We start from the raw sequence: 26,916 nt of genomic DNA on the forward strand, positions 1-26,916 counted from the left end.
TATTTGGTGGAATAACTAATCCCAAGATATTTAATCTTGCGATACCTTGTTCCCAGCAAAAACGACCCCCAAGTGTCTACTAGTGCACACCTAAAGTTGAAGAACATAAATATGAAATAAGGCCAAGTTAAAAAGCATATTTATGTATTATGCCTACAAAATATGCCTCAAAAGTATAAGTTCACTGGCACAAGTGCAGGAGAATTATGTCCAAGACACAAGTTATGCCTGAAGGAAAAAAAATTAAGCTCAAGGCAGATTTTGTAGAGCTTTGAATTACTTACTTTTTAATGACAAGTTCATTGGTTTTTCTATGCATAAAAAGGGTCCTCAAATTAATCTCCTTAGTTATGCAGATGAGTTAATCTTGTTCACTTCTGGTGATAAGTATTCCATTAAGTTGATTATGAATCTTTTGTACAAGTACCAATTGACTTCTGGGTAGGAGGTTAACAAGGACAAAAGTTTTTCTTATCCACCGTGAGACAAATAATCTTCTTACAGAAGGATTAAAAGATGGATTGGGTATACTCAACCCTCTTCCTCCTTTAATTATTTAGGTTGTCATATATATATAGTAGTGCAAAGAAAATTTGTTATTTCTATGATATTTCCAAAAAGATTCTTAACAAGATTGCAGGGGTTGACAAGGCAGATAACTTTCTTCAGGAGGTAAAGTTAAAATAATTAAGCATATTCTTCAATCTCAGACTCGACATATTTTTGCTTCTTTAATGCCTCCAAGCGTTGTTATCAAAGATATAGAAATGCAGTTTGCTAATTTCTTTTGGGGACAGAGATGGAAAAATAGCTATCATTGGGCTTCATGGAAAAACATGTTTTTTCCTACTAAAGAAGGTGATTTGGGTTTTAAAAGCTTAATAGATATATGTCACACATTCTCAGCTAAAAGGTGGTGGAGATTGAGGACATAACCTTCTCTTTGGGCTCTTTTTTTAAAAAGCTAATTATTGCCAAAGGAGTAATCCAAACTTTAAGGTAATTGCTACTAAAGATTCTACCGCTTGGAAAGACTTGCTTTGCATGAGACACAAGATGGAACAACATATCATATGGAAGATCAACTTAAGTAATAATTTTCCTTTTCACATGATTAATCCAAATCGCAAACCTGATAATGTTAAGGTTAGCACCTACATCACTAACCATCAATGATACTTGGATCACATTCAATATCCCATACCATAAAAACCTTGAACTTAATAAAAGGTACTCAAATCAGCAATGGAGATACAAATGATAAAGCTATCTGGAAATTAAGTCATAATGGTTATTTCTCTTGTTCAAAATTTGAGGGGGAAAAAATGTTGCTTCTCCAATATACAATTATATATGGATAAAGGAAATCCCATTTAAGGTATCCTTTCTTATGTGAAGAATTTTGAGGAACAAACTTCCTATCGATTCCTCAATGTCCAGATTTAATATAAATGTAAATTCATCTCCGAGTTGTTCTTGTTGCAAAATTGCCCAACATGAAATTAATGATCATTTGTTTGCAGTTAGTGACATGGCCAGGTAGGCTTGGTCCCAGATATCTAGACCACTTGGTTTCAATATCACTAGAAACACAGTCAACTCAATTGTGTGGCAATGGTGGAGGCAACATCCACAAATATATATTTCTCATCACTCCTATTATTACATATTGGGAAATCTGGAAAGCTAGATGTATATAGAGATATGGAAAGAAAAAAGTTATTGCTTCTGACTAGGGGTGTACATGGTCGGGTTGGTTCAGATTTTTCAAATAGCAAATCAAACCATTTGTGTCGGATTTTTAAATTTATAAACCAAACCAAACCAATAAAATTTGGATTTTTCAACCTCGGCTTTTTTCGGTAAAGTATCCATACAAACATAGAATTTACTTGTACTTCAGATATTTCTTTAGTCCTACCAAAATACAACTATTTAAGGTGTTTCTTAAGAAAATAACACAAAATATGATATTATTAATGACACTAAAATATCCAACAAAAAAATAATAATAATGAAATCGTGTAAAACAAATATTGCAAATTAACAAGTCATAATGAAAATGATCATAATTTAAAAGTACTAAATCATGCTAAAATAAGTTTAATAAGTATTAGTTACATGACTTAAAATATTTAAAAGGAAATTAAAATTATATTATGTATTTTAATTGTCTACACCAAAGTAAAACTAAAGAACAAATATTCAATATTATCGTCATTCTTAGTGTTGAATTGATTTTATTTTTGCATTAGTATTAATTTGTTTTTTATTTAAGCTTTATTATAATTACCAACATCTGTAGACTATAATTTTATTGAACCATTCAGAATTCTAAGTTTCAAACTTGAAATAATATATTAAAAGATAAAAATTATGAAAAAGTATAAAAAAAAATATTTAAAAATTCTATCAAAGTAAATATTTTTATGTATAAAATAAAATTTTAAAATTATATATATAATGTCGGGTTGGTTTGGTCTCGGGTTCGTTTTTTTTAGTTAAAACCAAACCAATCCAAATATAGTCGGGTTTTTTTTTCAATACCAAATCAAGTCAAACCAAACCACTAGTTGAATTTTTTTTTCCGATTTGACTCGATTTGCGGTTTGGTTCGATTTTCAATTCGATTTTGTACACCCCTACTTCTGACATATGCTTTCAATTTCCTTTTCAGGTTAAAGTAACTATTCGAAAGAAGTTCAAATTCATAGATTACACCTTGAATTGGAGCAAAGTATATCTTATGGCTGAAAACTTTAAAGCAATAATCATAAGCAGGATGATACACTGGAACAAACCTAATGGCAATAATTGGAAGCTCAATACCGATGGGAGTTACATGAGAAACCAAAACAAGGTTGGAGCCGGAGGAATTGTTAGAACTAGAATTGGGGACATGATTATCGCTTTCTCATACCCTATTCAATGCTACACTAACAATTATAGTGAGGCTCAAGCAGCTTTGATTGGTATCTCTTGGTGTCTTGATCAATAATTTGAAGCTTTGGAGGTAGAATTGAATTTTCAAATTGTGGTCCGAATGATTAATGGGAGTTGTAAACCACCTTGGAGAATCCACAACCTCATTGAAGACATCAAGAATAAGATTGCTCAAAGAAATATAATAGTAAAGCATTGCTATAGGGAAGGAAATGAAGTTGCAGATGCTCTTGCTAAGTACGCTACTACTATACAAGAGACGATCATTTACTTTCAAGAGTCTAAACTTTCGACCAAGGTCAGGGGTCCTTGAAGACCAAAGAAAGCCACTTACTGGCACTACGACCCTCCATAATTCATTTCATCTCTTGTTTCTTCTGTGTGTTACATTTTAGGTGTTTTATTTGGTTGCATCACATGGGAGGTTAATGACTTGAAGATCATTTTTTGATCATAAACTCTATTAGGATATTTATTGTATTCTAGGATATAAAAGGAAGTAAGGTTTGATGTCCCCCTCCAACTTATGTATTTTTTTTATTTGTAGTGAAATGGATATGGTAGGGGTCACACCAGTGGTGAACACTTCAGTGCGAATGATTTTTGATAAAAAGAAAAAAAAAGAAAAAGTTATGCCTTATGGAAAAAGTTGTCCTGCAAATCAAAAGTTATGCTTAAGGTAGAAGTAATGGCCTAAAAAGTTTTGCCTTGGAAATTAGTTGTGCCCAATGAATTTAGCCCGCAACTTTTTTGTTAAAAAAAGCAACATTTAGCAAAAATTAAAGACCACATGATCAGTCCGTGCAAAAACTTGTATTATAGTCTACAAAATTCCAATACCTCAGATTCAGTTGGAGAATCAATTTTAGTGTCTTCTGACTGCATGGTGGTGATGGTCAAAGGGAGATAGTGCATCAAGTTGTTCATTCGCAAGGGCCAATTTGATCACAGGTGGTGAACACTCTCATTCATATACATGCAACAATTCCAAAGTAGTTGGAACCGGCATAGATTGCCTTTTACATGTAATTAGAAGAATTACTAACACTGTTGTGTCCCTATTACCGCTTATTCAGGTTGCTCACCTCTCCACAAACCAATATTACATTACATACATTATATGATACACCTGATAGTTACATTCCAACAAAATATTACTAATCAATTATCTGCAACTCCTATTACTGGTATTTGCGTTAGGAATTTTGATTCTGAGTAGACTTCCTGTGAGATTGATAGGTGTTCTGTTCTCTAAGTTTATGATGTGTACTCACCTGAATTTTGTGTCCTTACCACAACCATTCAGGTCTTCAGCCTCATGAGAGCGAGAAAATTTGTCCGTTGCTCCCAAAACTAACTTCTGAGGATGACCCAGCTTTTGGCTAACATCAATTTCTTTCAATCTAGCTAAGGCACCCATTTCCGTTTGACTCTGTTTTCCCAACAGCCTTTTAACCATATCATCCAGTTCCACAATTTTCCTCTGTAAGTTAGTCCTATCCATCTGGTGCCAAATCCAACAGCAATATCATTAATTAATAACTAATGTACCAATATTACATTTATCTCCTAATATGAGAGACAGTAAAAATTTCATACTTTTAGCATTTCATTTTGAGCAATTAGCATCTGATCACGCTCTCGGAGTTGTTCCATGCACATCTGGGATGATAGCACATCTGCCTCTCTTTTTTTTGCTTCCAAAGTGTGTCTAAAAATTGTTAAAATAGTCAGAACCCCTCATACATCCTACAATCAGAATCTAAGTAGAATATTATACTGGCTTTTCTCAAATACTGGAATATCTATCAATCCTATGCATTTTCTGGAAGAACGTGAATGATATTGTGTTGCTCCAGCGAAACACTATTTCATTGATCTTTCTCTTTCAAAAAGAGATTTACTCCACTGCCAACCACACTACTAATATAACACATCATTCCTTGTCTACTCAACACTGGTTAAATTCAAAGATGAGGAAGACAAAGTAACTCACCTCTCTCTTTCTTCAACTAGATCATCAATTTGTCTCCTTAGATTGGAAAGTTGTCTCTCCTGTAATAACATAAACCACTTGTAAGGCTCAAAACTAAATCTTTAGCATATGATTTCCTATTAAGCATACCATTACAATGCGCTCTTCTGATTGCTGCTGAGCCTCCTCTACAAACTTTTGTAGTTGAAACTGGTTCATCAAATTCTAGAACATACAGAAAAAAAAAAAGTCACTACAACTCAGTAACAGAAATACACAAGAAAATAAAGAGGGATTCGTGAGGAACTTACTGCATAACTAGTCATGTCCAGCTTGACACCAAGCAAATCCCGAATTACATCATGTGTCATGCTTTCTGTTGCAGCCAGTCTACTGTTCAGCATACAAATCTGACAACATAGACGATCATAAATATATGTAAGAAGAGTGACTATCTGTATGAAAGCAGGAGGAAATGTCTTTGAAACATGGAAGTACAGAAGATGAAGGGATTATAATAGCACTGCTGAGACAATAGCCAAAGAGTAACTTTGTTGGTTGTCAGAAATGAGAAGTAGATATATCAATACAAAAGTGATGGAGATATATATTGATATTTTCAACTTCATTCATGTAGATCCGTGAATTGGTCTTAAATCGTGTTACCTGTTTTGAGGTCATGATAGATTGCCTCTATTAGGCCTTTGCTAATATACTTTACAAATTCTTGTTTATGTCAATAGCTTTTACTCCTATTAAGGAGGATTTACATATAAAATATGTACACTGACTGAATTTTCCCTTTTTTGTAGAGCTTAGCAATAAAATGGTCATTTTTTTCATTAATGACGGTGTCTGGTCTGGTCTAGTCAGGATGCACCTTGATGAATCCACCTGGTACTTGCAACCTTCCATCAGCACAACTACTATCACCATTCACCAAGGCTTAGGGAAATGAGAAAAATTTGCATAGTGTCACCTCCGATGGGATTCAAACATAGCAAAGAAACACATTCCGATTCATGCTTATAAATGATTTTGTGATAAAATCTCAGAATAAGGGGTGATAATTTGGATTACGAAATTTACGTCACCCCAAAAGTTGCTTAGCGTCATCATTAGGAACCACCCCTCAAGCAAATGAATTAGCTTTCCACAGCTACCATGTCTAAAATAAGACTCCTGTATGAAATTTTTTATTTATCTAAAAGTGCAAACCTCCAGCTCTTTCTTTTTTTTGATAAGTAAGGTTTTCATTGTACATACCTCCTTCTGCTTTTGAGCCAGTAACACCTCTAGCTCTTCTATTTGAAATTTAGCTGCTGACAATTCCTGGTCTTTCTCACTATTCATCTGCTGAACCAAACTGGAAATGCATCTGAAAGGTGAGCTTGAACCTCTTGGCCTGGTTGAGCACTTCTCTGAAGTTGGTCCTCCATTTATTGTGTTTAATGAGTGGGTTTCAAGTCCATGCACCACTGTCTCCAACTCCTTGTACTGTATCATATACGGTGAATGAGGTCTTGTAACTTTATATAAGCATCATTGATCATAGCACCAGACAAAAACTACTGCATAGAGATTTGGCTAAAGCTCCAAGCGGACTAAGCAGTCTCTAGTGTGGCACTTACATTAGAAGCTTGCAAATAGTTTTCCTTTCCAAGTGTAGTTATAAAATTCCTTTTGCATAAAAGTTTATGAGTTCAGACACTTTTAATTCTTAGAATATGAGCATTATCAAAGAACTTCCATAAGTCTAAGTGTACTAAGTTGAAACTCACTGCATAAGTTTCAGTTATGCATGCACTGCCTAGCAGTAGGCTTAAAATGGGGACTCTGAAACCTCGTCCTGGAAAATGAATTAGAGGTATAAAGGTTTTACTACTTGATTTTCTCATTTACTTGCACTCAACGATAGGTTTAATGGACTTTCTGTGCTTTACAATACCTTTTGTTGATACTGTGATGCCTGGGCTTGAGCGTGCAATAAGATTTCTGAAATGTATTCCTTGCATTGTTTTATCTACAGCATAGAAACCAAAGCTCAAACATGTAGAAATCCGGCTGGACAGAGAATCTTATAATGAAAGAAATCAACTTGTGACACAAGAACCTACCTCTTTAGTTAGCTCTGCTTTTTCTTCTTCAAGAACTCCTATTTGGTAATAAGCCTTGGTAGGTTCCACCAACCTTCCATACAGTTTTTTGGATCAATGTCACATCATATACCATGCCATGGTTATGTATAAATGATTCTGTATAAAATAAACCACATGAACTTTCTGACCTTAAAAATTGATCCTTTGTGGATAGTTCGCCTGAGCTCATGTCCATACTTTGAGAGTTCTCAACCATTAATAATCTTTTTCTTAGTGCCTGAAGTTCAAGTTCTAATGAATCTCTAATCAGGCGATCTCTTTCGACCTCTTCTTCCATTTCATGTACCTTGAAAATGGAACAAAGGAAAGGACTTGAATTCTTAACATTAAACCAAGAGAATAAAGCTTGCATGTTAAATATTGTTTTGTTTTAGAAGGCCATTCCACAAGTAAAGGATAGCTAAAGCTGAATTTAAAAGTTATACTATGACTGATTTTGCCAGGGATCAATGAATAAATTTTGATGAATAGGGACAAATTAATAATGAGCACTTTTAACTCTAAGACAGAAAATTAATGTGGAAAGGCTTACCTTACTCTCCAGTACATTTATGGTTCCCTCAAGTTCCTCAACAGAGTGTTCTAAAATCTTAACCTCCTCATCCTTTTCTTCAGCATACATTTTACTGGCTTCTGATGCCTGGTAACTCAAGTGATATGTCATCAGCACAGAGCATGTCCATCAAAGTTTGGCCAGTTAAATATTCTTCAGAAAAATACATACCTGACGAGCTTGTACAGCAATAGCTTCATTCTCATCGGCTAGTGAATATGCCATATCAAGCTTGTCTTGCAAGAACCGAAGTTGTTCAAGAAGCTGGTTCTTTTCTCCAGTCACCCTCTTAAAATCATCTTCAGTATCTTTATCTTTATTCAACAATATCAGTTGTTTCTCTGCTGAGGAGGTCAGCCGAAGAATTTCATTTTCTAGGCTTTTCACAATCTCCCTTTGTTCTTTCAACTCATCCTCTGTTTGGGACTTCTTCACACAAAGATCCTCTAAGAGAGCTCTCAACTCAGAGTTTTGCTTTGAGAAATTATCTGATGCTCTTCGAGTCTCTTCAAGATCAGCTTTTGAGGAAAATAGAGCACTCTCCATCTCTTGTATCTGGTTTTCAAGAGTTTTGTGCTGAATGAGCATTTCATCTAGTTGACGTTCTTTAGTAGATAACTCATTTTGAACTCGATTCAAAGCTGCAATTAACTTTTCAACTTCATCCGTGAAATCCTTTCTGCTAGAAGCTGATTCTTGCAACAAGCTAATGTCAAATAGCAAACCTTTCAACAAAACTTCTTTTCGTTCCAATTCTTTTCTGAGCTCCAAAATTTCATTTTTGCTGTCAATCTGGTCTAGACACAACTCTTTATCCTCCTCTCTTCTGAAGCTTGTCATTCCATCCAGCTTTTCTTTATCCATGATCATGCCACTTTTACAACTTCTCCCCAAGTCATGCATAGAATCAATAGCTTGACAATGGTATAGCACAGAAGAGGATACCCCGTTCTTCATAGTGCCAGAAAATATACCTTCTAGTATTGATTTTGAGCTGTTGATGTGGCGCAGTGTTTCTTCTGCCATTCTAGAAGCATCAGCAAACAATGTTTTCAACAATCCCTCCACATCTCTTTGCATATCAACAAATGACCCTTCAAGCAAGGACATTCTATTTGAAATTTCTATCAAGCTGTGACAGGCCTCGTCCTGTAGTATTCCTTTTTCTTCATCACTCTGTTGAATGGAGGACTTAAGGTGTTTGACATCTTCAACTAAGCTTGCTTTCTGTACCAGTAATTCCTCTTCTGCTTGTCTCAACATAGAAGTCAAGTGTTTTTCATTTTTATTCACTTTCACCAGAGCATTTAACGTGTAATCTACTTCTTTGATGGTTGAGAAGGCTTGCTCAAACTTCTTGAAGAAGATTTTCTCTTCAGTGATGTTGTCACCAACTTCTTCCTGCATGCCCAGAATGAACCCAAGGAAATGATGTGAATTTGCAGAACTCAAATTAAATGAATGGATAAGAGCAGGGCATTTCTTTTATCTAGTAAAACAAGACTCTAAAAACCAGCAATTTGACCTCTTTTCTTACCTCAAATGATTAAGGATATGATGTTTCAGATTCAATTCAAGACTATATGACATTAGTATTACCTCTCTCTTGTAGTTGCAGCTAACTTCAGCTCCATGCATCACCATTTTATGACCCCAAATTGTTTCATTTTGTTCATTCCTGATTGGGTGCTGGTCGTTCCATTTTGCAAGTTCAGCTGAATTAGAGAGATACAGCACTGGGGTTGAGCAATCGCCCTCTCCTTTCTCATTGAAAACCGAATTGAACTGAGCATTTATTTTGGCAAAAGCACCATATGCCATATTAAAATCCCTCCTCAAATGCACTAGTGATGTGTCTTCTAGATTCAACTTCTTTCTTATGCTTTGTGAGATACCACTGAGAGAAGATGTATTTGACCTTCTTCCTGAAGCAACACTTTCAGCTAAAAGATTAGAACATGAAGCTAAACAGTCAGTTGTCCATCCATCTGATTCACTTGGATCCTCAGTTGTATCAGGGCATAGATATGAATTCAAAATTCTGTTTATGTTTGTGGTGATTTGATTCAATTTCTCATTAGTTTCAACAAGTTCATAGTTAATCTGATGCAGCAGTTTCTGCTGTTTGTCATGGTCATGAAGCTTACTGAAATCACATGATGGAAATCCAACTGCATGGTACTGAGAATTGCCATTTTCTATCAGATTATAGAACTTATTCCGCAACTGATGGAAAAGATCCAGAAATTCTTGATTGAAATCCTTGCACAAACAAATCATTTTATAGGCGTCTGATTGGAGGCTTGACAGATAGTTTTGTGCATCAAAGCAGAGAGCATTAACAGCATTCTCCACCTCCAGTAGCTCTAACCTTGCCAACTCAATATTATTTTCATGAGCTACCAATGCAAATAAATTTTCACTTGAACTGTCTCCTTTTTTGAGGTTATCAATACTATCAGATCCATCATTTGCAGAAGATGAGCCAACATGAACTTCAGCAATGTGGTTCCCCTTGTACAGTAGATTTTTTTCTAAAAATTCCAGCCTACTGATTTGATCATCTAAAGAAGAAACTAGCTGGATTGCTTCCTTGCTGCTTGCCTCATTATCTAACTGCTGAGCTTGTATAAAAGCCATTGTTGCACCTCTCAGAGAATTCAATTTCTCATCCATTTGCCATATGCCCCGTTGTGCTTCTTCCAAACTCCTTTTTAACAAAAGAATGGTTTCTTCCTTCTCGACACAAATTTTAGCAGCTTTCTCTACATGTTCGCCAATGCAAGCATTGACGTCTGGAAATGAGCAAGCTATATTTTCTATCTGGGAGGAAGCATCTCGCATGGACTTAGAACCATCTATGAGAAAGGTCATTAGCTCCAAAGTTGCTCTTTCCCATTCCATGCACAGCACCTTTATTTCTTCCTCTTTTGCTGCCAGACTGTTCTTCAAACTCATGTTTTCATCAGCCATTAAGCATATTTTCTCCTGTAATTCTGACTTCATTGCAACAATCTCTTCCTGCATATGAAGAATCGTTTTAGTTGTTTCCATTTCAACCTCCTCACGCACTAACTCAGTTTGGTGTTCCTGCAACAACTTTAATGCATGATCCTCCAGATATTGGCTATTAAGCAAGTGAGCCTCCTCAAGGTCCTTGGACATTTTCTCCAACTTATCTTGCAAAGTAACCATGCAGAGGTCTCCATTACCATCTTGAGTTTCAAAAAGAGAGCCTCTTGATTCATGGCTATCAGGTATAGGCATGTGTTGCATCCCAGACCTTTCAGAGGCACGCATCTGCTTAGACAGCCTTTGATTTTCTTCCCTCGTGAATTCAAGCTCTTCTATTAGCTGAACTTGTTCCTGTTCCATTGCTTCCATCAAGGATCTCGCTTCAATCAACTGTTCCATGATATCTTTATGCTGCAAAATGGAGGGCCCATCAAGATCCTCAACTTCTTTATTTTTGGATTCTCCACCTGCTGGAGGATCATGTGGTGTCCTGTTTGCATTATCAGCTTCAGTTGACATGGTGTCCACCTGTTAAAGTAAGTACCAGCTAGTCAACAACAGATGGGAATAGTAGATATGTCAAGGAGGAAATCTAATCCCTCATACAGAAGAAAATATCCAAGATCATTCTTACAGAATCAAAGGCAGCTTGGTTATAGTTCACATGTTTGCTCAATTCTCCTTGCAATTCATCAACTTCCCTACAAAGCAAAAGACAGATCAGAAGCGAAAACGGAAGCTTTTGAATAAGAACAGTTATGCTTTTGAACTCTCACTTCATTGACGTAATACTAAGAGAAGTTTAGCATGCTATTTGGGTGTCAAGGAAGAAAGCATCAATCTTTTCACACCAATTGTAGACCAGATATTAGATAGGTAAAATTGATACAGGTATATGTGTGTGTGTGTAAGGATATATATATATATATACTAGTTTCTAGATACATGCGTTGCACATGTGACCCATGTAATTATTTATAAATCCATTAGAACAATTAAAATTCTATGAAAACATGTGTGCAATGACTAATAAAATGCAACACTTACATATAAATCTTTTATAGAAACAACAAATGAGGGATGAATTTTAATGTTCAAAATTAATTCCTTTTAAGCAACCAACTATAAATTTTAAACTTAGTTTAGTAGTTAGCAAACTTCCAATGTAGTCAGTCACAAATGACTATTTTGAGCCCAAATAAAAATAAAGACTTACGACAAACAAAAATTCATAGAAAGTTGAATTAATGAAGTCTAACAGAGAGAAAACACAAAAAAACAAACAGAGAAGAAAAATATAGCATATACATCCTTCGTTCTTAAGACTTTAATCGTAACAATATAGATAGATGAAAAAAGAAATACACAATCAGTACATAATTTTTCGAGTTCTTGTCGATACCTTCTCCCATAACCAATCAAAATTCAAGAGTCTTCTTCATTGAGTCAAACATATTTGAAGCAAATAAAGGAGAAAAATAAATAAATAAAGGAGAGGAAGTCCAAATGATATTCAAGCGTTGTAGCTATGTGAGGTTAAGAAAACGGATTTGACTTTTTTTTCCTTCACTACTTCATTGTGTTTGTGTTAAGTAAATTGAAGGAGAGAAACGAAAATAAATACAAAAAAAAAAAAGATAAAAGAGAAATGTAACTAATTTAGTTTTTAAAAGGGTAAAATATCTAACAACTTTCTATAGATATTTTTGTCTTTCAACTTTTGACTTAACACCTTCTCACTTTTAGCATTTAGTATAATATGATATGATTACTATTTAATATTTAATTATTTGATATTTTATAATATTTTGATTTAGTGTTGGTGTAAAATATTAATCCAACTTTGCACTTAGGAGTTTCTCATTTTTAGTTACTACTCCCTCCGTTCACTTTTACTTGGCACACTTAGACTTGGCACGCCAATTAAGAAAATAATAATTGACATGCTTGATGTACCACACTACCCTTACTGATTGATGATTAGTTTTAGGTTTTGGAAAATGATTTGAGAAATAAGTAATTAATGTTAAGGGTAAAACATGGGGAGAAAATTTGTCTTTTCTTGATATGAAGTAAGAAGTAAAAGTGAAAATCTAATTTTTGGAATAGTGGACAAGTAAAAGTGAACAGAGGGAGTACATGATACGTACATACGTATATATATTTAGGGAAGCTTACCAATTAGTACAGTTCGGCCAAACTAATTTACCAATATGACTGAAATATACAAAATTTATACATTGATTATGTAGATTATACTTAAATATACAAAGCCTATACATTTGTTGACTATTTTGTAAACTAGTTCACCCAAAGACATTGGACTGTAATTATCCCTATATATATTCACACATAAGTTCCACTGATTTGGGAAGCGATATAAGCAGTCTTCATGCTCTGAAAGAAATTAAATTTGTTGAATAGAATTAACCACCTCATCTAAAAGTTAAGATGTTAGAGACGAACACTTATTTATTTATCTACAACGCACCCCTCACATGCCAGCCCAGATTCTTTTTCATGGGTCGAGCACGTGAAAATAATTTAGTTTTTGGGTGGTGGTGAGACTTGAAGATAAAACCTTTGTTTGCTCTAATTCCATGCTAAATACTGGTGAACACCTCAGGTTAAAAACTTAAACTGTAGAGAGTTAATTGTGTATTGCAAGTTTGCATACATGTAAGGGGTGATTGCAGGCTGAGCTGAAGATTTAGTTGTGTACACCCTTATATGATAATTGGATTTTCACTTGCAGAGACTTTACCTGATTATTTTTGAATTCATTTCTCCACATTCTTTTAACTCTCTTGCAGCTACTCTTTCCTGCATTTGGGATGCCGTTTGCACATGTCAGATGATACACAACAGTCACCTTATCAGTAATCTGATGTTCTTCTCTTAAGCAGGCACAGGCTTCCTAGGAAAGCATGACTAATTCCAAAAACTTGACCTAGAGTAAATTTCATGAAAAACAACGGATGTATTGAACCCAAAAAATAGAGCCATGAGAGTAACTTTGAACCTGTTCACGTAATTCTGACATTTCAGCAAGCAATTTTTCTGTCTCCTCGTTCTCATAGAAGTTCTCAAACCTGAAGAGACAGATGCAAGATTAAATTACTATAGAACAGGGAGCATCAATCTTTGGAAAGACCGATCATCGTAGTTAATACCATCTGAGTTGCTTAAGGAGGCTAATATTCTCATATGCAAGTCGAGTCAATTCTGGATTTCGTTCAGTTCTGTCCTGAAGTATCTGAATCTCGTCTTTTAAACCATTATTTTCTTCCAGGACAAAGCTGTCGGCAGAAATCATTCCATTTCCAAGTGATCCCAATCGGTCAAGTTTTTCGTCTCTGAGCTTCATTATCTCTTTACTAAATTGAACCTCTTCTTCTTGCTGATGAACCTGTAAGGCAACCCTTAACTTTTATCAAACATGGTACTATATTTAAATATCAACTTCATCTAAGGTGCACTTTCTAATATCACAAGGTACATAAGAGATGTCATAATTATTCATACCAAATGTTTCATCTCTTCAATTTCAGCCTCTAATCTCCTAATTTCCATCTCAGCCAATTTCGCTCTCCTCACGGCATTGAACAAAGTTGCTTTCAGATAATGCAACTGTCATTGATTCATGGGACAATATTATACTTGATCTTGATGCTAAATAGAGAAACAATTGAAGGTGTAGAAGACTACCGAGTTTTTTCCTCCATGTTGTGGACCACAATCAGTGTGCATATCCAATTCCTCAGACAGGTCGAAGCTCTCAGGACAGTCGCCCAAGCTGAATTGATCTAAATGTGGGACACTTTCTGCAAAGTAACTCTCAGATCCCTGATGCTTCAGTAGAAAGGACAACTGACCCTGTTCAACACGTTTTCAAGTATACTTGAGAGCATTGAATATTTTACATGTTTCATATATAACATAATATAATACACCTTTAATAGAGCATATTACATGCCTTCAGTTGTTGGATTTGCTGCTGCAATGCTGAAACATCACCTGAAGCATCTTCGTTTATTTTAGCCTAGAAAATTAAAGGCCAATACTTTAAAAACTAAAGATTTTTGGTTTCCAAACAAAGTTAGCATGGCCTAGAAAATATAGCTCAGAAGTTAAATAATTTAAAGAATTTTGTTCTTTCCAAACAAAAGTAAGCATATATCTGGAAGTTCATACATTGTTCTGAATAAGCTTTGCACGCTGAGCAAACTTTAGAGTGCTCAGTGTCTCACTGGCAGAACTGCACAGGATAAAAACTAGTCATTACAACACTGCAATTGTCTTTTCAAAATGACAGCAGAGATTATCCTGTTACCAAATGGATGGGCTGATGGTGGCGATTACTGTAGTTTTTGAGTTCCCACCTAGAGAATCCTACATCGAAGAAGAAAAAGATAGCCTTCTATTTTGAATAATTCAATATTAATTTATTACTTCAGTATAATAGTCATAAGATAATTCTCACCTGAAGGAGAAAAGTTAGCCTAGAGTCTCTGTACGGAATGTGTCTATGTTTTCCATGTGCCAAATCCACCAAAGACATGATGACAAGTCTGCATGCATTGACAAGGCACAATTTAGAACAAAACATAGCCAAGTAGGACAGCATAAGGCTAGCTTGAATATCACTTCAGAATTTTGTAGAAAAGAGATCAGTAACACAAAGCATATGAATATTCTACACACTGGATAATGAGACCCTGCAGTCTACAAATTTCCTTTTGAAATTTAAACCAGCTCCTCCTACTTGTTAACTTCTTGCTGTTTAACTAAACTCATAGTACTTGCTAAATAACTCTTCCACATAGAATTATGCTAAATAAAGACGAGAAACTAAAGCATATGCTTAATCTTCTAAATAACAAATATATCTTCATATTGTTTTTTGCATAATTCTCTGTGAAAGAGTATTTAGAGCATAAGATAGCTCAAACATTGTAAATAAAAAATTAATCAATGCCAAACGACGATTCCAGTTTGGCCCTCAAAGTTTTAAAAAAAAAGTGTGTGTTTGACAGAGAGAGAGAGAGGGAGACTAAATTTGACTATGCGTGGACAAACATCCCAGAAAATCACAAGTTGTAACAACACAACCCCTCTTTTGTGAGTTTTAGCTCCCCATTTCATGTTTCCAAACTTCTTATAGGTTCATATTATGTGTTTGGACTTGTTAATATGTTTGCATTGGGAAGTGTTTTGGCATATTTTAGAAAGTTATAGTTGGTGCATTGCTGAACCTGGTGCGTCACAAATGCGGACACCAGGTTCACATTTGCGGACCAAAGGTGATGGGTAGGGGTTTTCATTTGTGGCTGGTTGTTTGTTTTTGTAGTGGTCACAATTGTGATGACCTAGCCACATTTTATGATGGAGCCCTAGAATTGGTAAAATGGTGATTTGATCAAGTAAATAAACTCAAATGGAGATCTGATTATAGATTTAAATTCATAGGGTTATGGGTAACCCAAAAATGTCTTTTGTTTCAAGGTTTGACTGTGTGCTCGGGGTTGACTTTCAGTTGACTTTGACCTAGACCACATATTTAATTATGAGATAGACCACAATGGATTTATTTGATGCCATTAATTATTCTTATGAATGGAGTTGAACCGTTTGGAAGGTTTGAGGCGTGAAAACAATTTTGGAAGGTTAAAGTTAGGCACACGGAGAGGTAGACCGAAAAAGCATTGGGGAGAGATGATTAGACAAGACATGGTGCAGATTCAGATTACCGAGAACATGACCTTAAATAGGAGGGTGTGTTGGTCTATATCAAGGTAGAAGATTATTAAGTAGTGGAGTGTTGCCTTGCTTGTTAGTGTTTGTCGTTGTACTAGTTCTAGTTCTCGATATATATCATCTTTGTTTACTAGGTTTCAGCTAATGCACTATTTTATGTTGTTAGTATTCTTTCTTTTAGGCTTTATATTGCTTCTCTTATGTTCTCATCACTGCTTTCTTCTCCTTTATATCTGCAATTGTTGCACTTGAGTTGAGGTTTAAAACAGTCTCTCTACCTCCACAAGATAGGGGTAAGGTCTGCATACACTCTACCCTCCCCAAACCCCACTTGTGGAATTTCACTAGGTATGTTGTACTAATTGGTGCTTGTAGTAATGATCTGAGTATGTGACGATTCTGTAGCTCGTACTCTTTGAAAATGTCGACAGGTGCATGTTGAACTCTTCAAAAGTAGTGCATTTTTGGAGAACCCAACATAGGTACGGCAATATTTTTAGAGAGTTCGAGCAACAGCATCAAGATTCTCAAAAAACTATGCTTAATAAATACTTCACTTCCTCATTTGGACAAATATCATTATGGCCACCTTGCAAACCTCTTTTCAACCTTTTTTAACGCTACATTCCATGTTGTCTTCGTTTGAAGCTCCTACGGGAAAAACAAGGTGGCTGGTAGGAACTAGGAAGAGACTTAACCTTACAATTCAATTCTTGTGTCTCAATATCATCTACCTCTCTGACTGGGATAATCTCGCACTTACTGAGGTTGATCTTAAGGCCCGACACCCGTTTGAATCCAAATAAGTACATATCTAAAATATTTTAATTGAGTCATATCAGCATCATAAAAAAAAAAATATCATTAGCAAACAGTAATTGTGAAATCCTCATAATACCATGTCCTTCCACTATTGTAGGGGAGCCCCTCAGATATTCCCTGGTCAGTGCTCTATCCATCATCATACTCAAACCCTCCACAACCATATAACAACATGGGAGATACCGGGTCCCCTTTAGACAATTCTCCCAAACTACTGAAAAAGCCACAAGGGTTGCCATTTACAAGAACTGAGTACCTAACCTTGAAGATATAATACTCATTCCACTTCCTCCATTTTCCTCTGAAACTCATCTTCAACATAATGAAATCTAGGAATTCCCAGTTTCCTTAAGTATGGGCCTTCTCGAGATCCAATTTGCATAAAATACCAGGATCTTTTTACCTTCTTCTAGAGTCAACTATTTCATTTACCACCAAAGCTCTATCTAGATTTGTCCACCCTCCACAAAGTAGTTTGTGAAGTAGGCACTATCTCGTTTAAGACCTTAAGTTTATTAAAAGCATCTTAGAAATAATCTTATAGATGCTTCCCACTAGACTAATAGGTCTATATTTGTAATCTATTTTTCTTTCTCAAAAAAAAAATACTAATAGGTCTATACTCCTTAATGTTTGTTGCTCCCTCCCCTTCCGGATGACAATGAATGAAGCATTAGACTTAAGATATGTTAACCTTATTTTAACAAAAACTCAAAAAAAAACAAAAAACTCAAATGATTCATGTCATTCGTTGTTATCATGTCTCAGATTATGCATTTTTGTGATAACCAATTTAATAAAGGAGCAAATTTCATTATAGAAATAGGTTATGTTGCTAGTCAGAAATTAATGTCTTACATCAATTCAAATATAAAGACAATTATATAGCCAACCCCAATTATTTAGGGTTTATAGTGCAATTGATTGATTAATATATATGTATATCTGATGTAAGGTTTATCGTAGATCATAGCAAGATGAAAATTAGTATATCAATGACGATGACTAATTGGACAATGTTTATCTTCTTTCATAATATTTCTTGGATCTTATAACTCCTCAGAATTTATGAGTGCAATGTGACACTATTAAGAAACTCAATTGTGCACGCCATGTTAAATTCACGGCATAATTCTTTCCCTTCAAATTGTTGCCAATTTTGGACAGGATGTTCATCCACCAATTTCAGTCACTCAATGGTAACCCACAACCTTTTGTCGTGCAAATGCTTGATATTGTTCTTACATATATTTTGCTTAATCAGTTGCTAATGTCCCAATAAAAATACATATTACACTTCCTACATTATTAAAATAAAGGTAAAGAACTTATCGTATATCCTTATTTTCTATACTTGCTTCTTGGTACAATGAGAAGGGCGAAAAATTCTAGTTCTAGATATTCTTCTGCCTAATCTTTGGTATTAAGAATAGTATAATGATTAGAATTAATAATGCATGATAGGGATTTAAAAATAATCAAGAAAATGGCATAGTAATTTCAGTCCCCAATTTACTCAAGATTATCTTATGATTATCATTACCCAAGAGTTGATAAAGACTTGTTTATATTTGCAGCTTCTTTCAAACGATCTCCTTCTGCACCAGAGCTTTTCTGCCTAGATAATGGGAAACTGTGTAAGCCTGAAAACACAACTGACTAAGATTATATGCTATTGAAGTTGAAGCTTACCTTTCAGAACCAGCTAGATCTACTAGGTTTAACCTTCCAAATCTAAAGTGCTTCATCAAGTCTTTCTCCCAGCAACTCTCAATGTTGCAAGTGAAAACACTATGAGATCGACTGCTCTCAGTATTCATATGAGTAGCTGCCATTTTTCTATTTGCAGCTCCCTGTGGAAGACAAAATCATCAAAACAATTCTATTATGAGAAGTGCTTAGAGACTGTGTTGCTAATAGCCTCCAAAAGTGAGATCGGGTGTGTTTCAGATCCTCCAAAAGTAACACATTTTTGGAGGATCAACACGGGTGCACTGGCATTTTTGGAGGATCTGAGCAACATAGCTTAGAGATGAAGGTTCAGCATTAGGTTTCACCTGTAACAAAATTCTGAGAACGTCATCAACAGAACTGACACTAACTTCAGTGAGGTTTTCAACATATACACCTTTCTTCAAGTCTTCTCTTAGCTATCATATGTCAGCATATGTAGTGACTGATTCTGTATGAATGTAAAACACAACAGCAATTGTCATAAAATAAAATTACACTTACCAGCAAATTAGTTGATGAAGGCTCAAGGAGGTCGGTTATCTGTTCATTATATATCTCTAAGAAAGAACATTTGCAACTATACTTCAGCTTCTCATTCTTTCGCTTGTCCTCTTCCTAAAAGGCATTAAAACTAGTCAGGCAAAGTAGTGTGGACAGCTAAATGATCCTTTTTTTCATATCTAACCTCTCTAATTCTAGTAAATAAGTACTCAAATATTCGAGGAGTGATCCCACATTGTTCGCTTAGCTTTCCACTCATTTCACCTATGTCACCCATCATTGTGTAAGTCTTTCCACTTCCAGTCTGCAAGAATGGAATAACCCCAAAACCTATAAATCAATAATTGGCTATTGTAAATTACATCAAACACCAAGAATTAGCATAGTTGCGCACCTGACCATATGCAAACATGCAGCTATTATAACCGGACATGCAGTTATCCACCATGGGAAACCCTGCAACTCTGAAAAGCTTTTCCTGCTCAAAGCTCAAGAGAACAGTTCATATCAAAATTTTATTAACCTTGAGTTATCTCATCCTGCGCCACACATGGTGCATTCATGCTTCTGTGAATGCAAAAGCATGCAGATACAGATTATAGTATTACGAACCTGTGATATAGTTTCACAAGCAACATGATCAAAGGTGAATCTGGTTTCAGGATGACCAAGCCAAACCAGTGTCTGTGCACTCTCTTGCCTTAAACATCTAGAATATCCTTGTGACACTTTCTCTGTGTTATTTAATGGTCTAACACGGATCAATACCTACATGAATAAAAGTAGTGACTTTTGTCATTGTTGTTGAGAATAAAGATTGACCTTGAGCCAAACTAGTTCGATGACTATCCAAGACCATAATGGTAGTCAATGAGACAGTCAAATAATTCAAATTGAAAAGACATAAAAATTCCTGAACAGAACCTGCACATTGTGATCTTTCCAGAAAGAAGGATCCTCAGCCAGCTCAAAGTGCGGAACTTGTACAGAAGGCTCGGAGTTGATAACTTTTGAAGTTCTAGAAGATAAAGTAGCCCCTTTGGGTCCTGTATGTCTAACCCCAGAGCAAGTCCCTGGTGTAAACACATTAGAAATTCTCCTCACTGGAGTAGTTTGGGCTGAATTAGGTTCAGAATGTGCTTTCCCTCTAACTCCATTTCCAATATGAGTATCGGGGGTGTCGTATTTTCGATGGGAAGGTCTAAAAGTTTCAGATTGGAGGTCTTGAGATGGATCGGGAATGGAACTAAGAGGTGTACGAGGAGGAGGAAAAGGAAACTGGGTGAAGAGGTTGTGGAAGTCGTTCTCATTGGACTCGATTGGTTTGAGATTGGTTCGAGAAGCGGATCTAAGAGATGAAGAAGAAGAAGCGTATTTCGACATTTTCCTCAACTCTTCTCAATATCAAATTGGACTGACTAGACTACTAGGGTTTTTTACGGGAGAATTTGAATGATGGGGTTATCGGAGATGGGAAGAGAGAGCATTCACCATTCACCCATTCAGTGGTGGCCTCGTGGGGTCTGAATTGAAGCTGCAAGCCCGCTCCTTTTCAAATTCAATTCTGCTCTCCCCTTTACATTTTTTATCTTTTCATTTTATTTAGCATATCATATTAGAACTAGTGAGTATAGGGTATTAATATCTTTTTACTGTATTAAATATAGGTGGGATCGTGTATTATTTTGTAGAGGTATTATTTAATCGATAAAGTAATATTTATTAATTTAAAGATTGTTTTGAGATTCAATGAAGGTTAACTTTGATTACATCAAAATCATTATATCTTATTAATTTATGTATCATATTTATTGAATTCACATTAAAAAAAAATTATCTTATTATCTTATAGAAATGGATGGTTTTTTTCATTGGCTCAAATCAGAACCGAAAATATACTATATTTAAAAAAATCATTCATTTACCGAATATTAGTTAAGTGGGGTTTTATTGTATTTAACATATTATATAAAAAGTACTTGTAGGTGTTGGGTATAGATCTAGATCCCCAACAAATCTGCACTTTTGGCTCAACAATTCTATTGGTTTGTAAGTTAATTCGTAAGGTGAGATTTATATTTACTGTATTATTTCTTCTTCTTTTTCTGATCAAATATTTTCAACCGAATAATTTAATGTATTTCACCATTTTTATATGGAGAATCAATGAAGCAAATAATGGTGTAAAATAAAAAATTAATTTATCAAATTTCACATGTAATCAACATCTAATGTGATCTCTATTTAATGAACACTTGATGGATATACTTTATTGCAGATAGTGAGCAGTTTAAAAGGAAAAAAATCCATTTATAAATTTAAGTTATTCACAAGTCTTGAGTTCATTTTAGGAAAAAGAATTAAAAATATCTTTGAACTATGTGAAATTGAATAAAAATATATAAATAAATAGCTTGGTCTAATAATTCTCATGTCATCAATAGTTTGGTAAAAGAAAATGTATTCATTGTTACTTAGGCCTCATTTGTTTGCACTTAATGGGGGTTTGAATCTTAATCATTCAGATTCGTCTCAATAAGTGTGTTTGTTTTTGAAGACTGAATCTTAATTATTCAGATTCAGTTCGTTTGTTTTATTTCCTTATAAGCCTCTTAATGGGTCTGGATATATCTGAATGAATCAGATCTGTAACACACTCTTAACACCATTCACACTCAAAAATAAGACTCCTATCTTAATTCAACTACGTCACAACAACTCATACAAGTTATTTTCTTATTTAATTAATGTTAATTACATGCTTTCCGTTATAATTTCCTTTATTCTTATTAACTTAATATACGTCTTTTACTTTCATAAATTAATCAATATATTTGGATTGATAAGCATTCTCATGATATAATATTTAGCAGGTTTCAGAAAATAAAAAAGTATTAATTATTTGATCGATAACAATAACAAATGTCTATTATAAAATAAAATGTTTTCATAAACATTATATTACTACTACTCTATATAAACTTTTTTACATTGCATTATATTAGATTCTCAAAGTTTTTGTGTGCAAAGAATAGTCATATTAATGATGTAACTTAATGTTAAATTATTGAAAGATAAATAATATTACCTTGTTACGATAAAAATGTTCAAAATATTATTTTCTATAAAAAAAATTATTTTACTAAAATGAGGTTTTTATAATATTTTATTGCTATAGCGTTTAATTTCATATGCATATTCAGATATTGAAAACAAACAGTCTCAATAATTCAATGTTCAGATTCAGAGACAACATCTTAATATTCATATGTTTATTCAGATTTACACATCTAGATCTTAATGCACAATTTTAATATTCAGATTCAGATGTCTTAATCTTAATGGAAACAAATGAGGCCTTAATGGATAAAAAATGTCCCTTTCCTAAGAAATATATTATTTCTTTTCTTTTTAAACATATTTTATCTATAATAATAATAATAATATTTTAAAATCATGAATTCCCTAACTTGAATGTTAATTACTATTATACCACAACTTCAAACATTAAATTTAGCATATCGTCTATATTTTATATTTTATTATTTATTTATTTATTTGTTCTATATTATATTAAAAGATGACACCTTTTCACATTGACGGGTAATGACTTCTTGAAGGATTATTACTTTTTTAAAGAGTTGTGATTTATCTAAAGGGTTGTGACTTATCTGATAAGGCACGATAAACAACTTTTCATATCATCCTTTCTTGACTATAAATAGAGGAATTTTCTTACATTTTTAAACTACGAATTTTATATTTATTTATTTTATTATTCTTCTTAAAACAAGGAAGATTGTGAGAATTTTTCAATTATGCAATGACAATATTATTATTATTTTTGTAAATTAGATAGATCAACAAAAATTGATGCAACACGGAGAATGGAATAACTCAACTTCAAACGAGAAGACTATCTAGATAATTAATGTGTACTCATTTTCATTGGCCTAAATGTACTTTTGCAACAACTTCTATTTGACAAGAAGTTCAATGATTTTCTATTGCACAAACTACAACTTGGTGTTCAAGCTGTGAAAAGTAATAATTTGTTGGAGAAAAAATATTTTATCATAAACTTGATTGAAGAGTCCAAACTAGATTTAATAAGTACTCCTCATTTTCCAATTTATTTGTTTTACTTTTATTTTTATTCTGTTTAAAATAGAATGTTCTTTTTGTGTGTGTGTGGTTGTGGTGGGGGGGGGGGGATTCTTTAGTTCTAACACTTCATGTTACATGTTTAAGATCACAAAGTTAAAAGACTTTAATGTATAGTCTAAATATCCTTAAATTAAAAGTTTTCTTTATTTTTTTAAAATTTTGTATCAAATTAAATTAGACAAATCTATGTCTATCTTACTATCTATATATCTATACTACCTTAAAAGTATAAACAACCTATCTCACATGTTAACTTATTATAATACCCCGCGATTTAAAACACCAAATTTAGTATATATTCTATATTTATATTCATTCATTTATTTATACAATATAATATTATATTGAAAGTAGACACCTTTTCATATTGAAGGGTCCTGAGTTTTTCAAAGAGTTATGCTTTTTTCGATTAGTTATGATAGTTTTTGAAAGGTTGTGACTTTTCTGAAGGTATGTGACTTTTCTGAAGGGGCGTGACTTTTTGAAAGAGTTGTGATTTTTTCGATGAGTTATGACCTTTTCGAAGGGTTGTGAATTTTCTAAAGGCTTGTGACTTTTCCAAATGGTTGTGACTTTTTTGATAAGACACAATAAATATTTTTTCATACTACCCATTGTTAGCTATAAAAAGAGGTGTTTCCTCACATTTTTTAACTTAAATTTTTTGACGTATTGTATCGTTCCTCTTCTTAAAACCTCCAATTTAGTATATTTTCTATACTTTATATTATTATTTAAAGGGCACGCCTTGTGGCATTGAATGGTTACGACTTCTTCAAAGAGTTGTGACTTTTCCGATGAGTTGTGACCTTTTCGAAGGGTTGTGACTTTTCTAAAGCATTGTAACTTTTATGATAAAATACAATAAACACATGTTAATAGTACTCTTCGATGACTATAAATGGAGGGTTTTCCTCACATTTCCAAAACTACGACTTTTTAAAAATTTCTATTCTTCTCTTCTTAAAAACCTAAGTGTGATTTATTGATGTTGAGAATCTGAAAGTTCATTGGACTTTGAACACTTCATAACTTAATTGTTAAATTAATATAATACTCAAACTAAAAACATCCAATATAGTAAATCTTCTATATTTTATATCAATATGCATTTATTTATATTATATTTAAAGCAGGAACTCCAATAATACATTAATAACTAAGTAATTCACTATAGAGGAGGGAGGAGAAACTATATTTAAGACGTGTAACTAAGAGATTTTAAGAGTGAAAATTACATATCACAATTAATTTTACAAAGACAAAAAAGTCAAAAAAAAAAGAGGAAGGAAAGAGATAAATCTAATTGGAGGCCATAGAGAGGTGTCGCACCACCTTCTCTATATCTAACTTTATATTATAAATAGTTATAGGTGTTTTCGAATATTGATTTGACAATTTCAGTAGTAATCATAAGAAAGCTTACATTCACTATTCATAGGAACTTATCTATCTATACTACCTTAAAAACATGAACTCTCTAACTTGAATGGTAAATTACTATAATACCCCAACTTAAAACGCCCAATTTAGTATATATTCTATAGTTTATATTATATTATATTTATTTATTTGTTCTATATTATATTAAAAGATGACACTTATTCACATTGATGGATAGTGACTTCTCCAAAGGGTTGTGAATTTTTTATATAGTTGTGACTTTTTCGATGAGGTATGACATTACCGAATGGTTGTGATTTTTCTGAAGGGTTGTGACACACTATCATTTATTGTTTATAAATAGAGGGTTTTTTTAAACATTTTTAATCTACGAGTTTTGTAAGTTTTCTATTTTTCTTCTTCTTAAAACAAGGAAGATTGTGAGAATTGTTCAATAATGCAAGTACAATACTTTTTGTGGGTAAATTAGACAGATCATCAAAAATTGAATCAACAAGGAGAATGGAATAACTTGATTTCAAATGAGAAGATTATCTAGATAATTAATATGTACTTATTTTCATTGCTATAAATATACTTTTGTAGCAACTTTTAGTTGACAAGAAGCTCAATGATTTTATGTTGCGCACTACAACTTGGTGTTCAAATTGTGAAAAGCCTCAAACTGTTGGGGAAAAAGGATTTGATCAAAAACTTGTTTCAAGAGTCCAAATTAGATTTAATAAGTACTTCTTTGTTTCTAATTTATTTGTTGTACTTTTATTTTAATTCAGTTTAATATAGAATGTTTTTTTGGGGAGGGGCATGTTTAAGACCGCAAAGTTAAAATATTATATTAAAAACATACACCTTTTCATATTGAAGGATTTGACATTTTCAAATAGTTATAACTTTTTTGATTAGTTGTGACATTTTCGAAGGGTTGTGACTTTTCCTAAGGATTGTGACTTTTCCTAAGGATTGTGACTTTTCCAAAGGGTTGCGATTCTTCCAAAGAGTTATGAATTTTCCAATGAGTTGTAACTTTTTTGAAGGTTTTGACTTTTCTAAAGGGTTATGACTTTTTTGGATAAGACACAATAATTATTTTTTCATACACTACCCGCTCTTGGCTTTGAAAAGAGGTTTCCTCACATTTTAAACTACATTTTTTAAAAAGTTTTTTATTGCTGTTCTTCTTCTTAAAACACAAAATTTATTATATTTTCTATATTGTTATAAATCCATTGAATAGTGGATTGTCCATTTGGTTTATTCTTGAACTACCAAATTCATGTATGTATATTCTCTAAGGTGATATGAACCCCTTTTTGGATAACAATATGGATACCAATGTATCTACTAGTTTGGGCATTGAACTTGGTGACCTTTGGAGTGATATATCAACCTATTGTAACGACCCTAAAAACGAACTAGTGAAACTAGAGCCTCACATGTGAGCTTGGAGTCGAGAACTTAATGAAATGATTATATTTGAATTTGACCCAAAAAGTTCTTAAAAATGTGCTTCGGAAGTTACCGGAAACTTGTTTAGCGGTATATAAAAAGATTCGTTTCGATTTTCGAAAATCCGACTTCATATTCTTGTTTAGGGGGTCAAATTGAGTGGGAAATGGGTCTAACCCAAATTTTAGAGCAACCGTATCAAAATCCGAAATTTCCAAGTGAAGCCTTTTTCGAGGGTCTACTTTGGAGGGTCATATCTCCTAGCACACAAATTATTTGGCTGGCCAATAATATATCCATGGAAAGCCCTTTGAGTTAGCTACCTAACGCACTTCGTTTCACCTCATTCGGAGTTCGAACGAAGAAGTTATGCCCATTTTCGTAAAATCTGTCCGGCAGAAAATGCAAATTCCAGTAGCCGGATTACTGTTCACCCGCCT

The 26,916-nt window shown here is 33.8% G+C and overlaps 1 protein-coding gene across 1 annotated transcript; it reads right to left on the reverse strand.

The window, feature by feature from the left end:
* Positions 1-3,850: 3,850 nt before the first annotated feature.
* Positions 3,851-21,019, reverse strand: LOC102583007 (phragmoplast orienting kinesin-1). Its single transcript, XM_006337907.2, has 30 exons — positions 20,384-21,019; positions 20,072-20,227; positions 19,854-19,937; positions 19,644-19,763; positions 19,460-19,573; positions 19,282-19,374; positions 18,917-19,077; positions 18,768-18,842; positions 15,129-15,216; positions 14,979-15,037; positions 14,840-14,903; positions 14,622-14,687; positions 14,354-14,521; positions 14,171-14,275; positions 13,819-14,054; positions 13,668-13,737; positions 13,410-13,468; positions 11,280-11,346; positions 9,230-11,173; positions 7,802-9,031; positions 7,610-7,717; positions 7,206-7,363; positions 7,036-7,108; positions 6,867-6,941; positions 6,185-6,415; positions 5,230-5,328; positions 5,069-5,143; positions 4,940-4,998; positions 4,543-4,654; positions 3,851-4,447 (listed from the first exon to the last, which is right to left on the reverse strand). The coding sequence occupies exons 1-30, from the start codon at positions 20,840-20,842 to the stop codon at positions 4,214-4,216; spliced, it is 6,642 nt and encodes a 2,213-aa protein (XP_006337969.1). The 5' UTR covers positions 20,843-21,019; the 3' UTR covers positions 3,851-4,213.
* Positions 21,020-26,916: the final 5,897 nt, after the last annotated feature.

This window comes from Solanum tuberosum, unplaced genomic scaffold (genome assembly GCF_000226075.1).
Source record: "Solanum tuberosum cultivar DM 1-3 516 R44 unplaced genomic scaffold, SolTub_3.0 scf00001, whole genome shotgun sequence".
In the NCBI taxonomy this organism is placed as follows: domain Eukaryota; kingdom Viridiplantae; phylum Streptophyta; class Magnoliopsida; order Solanales; family Solanaceae; genus Solanum; species Solanum tuberosum.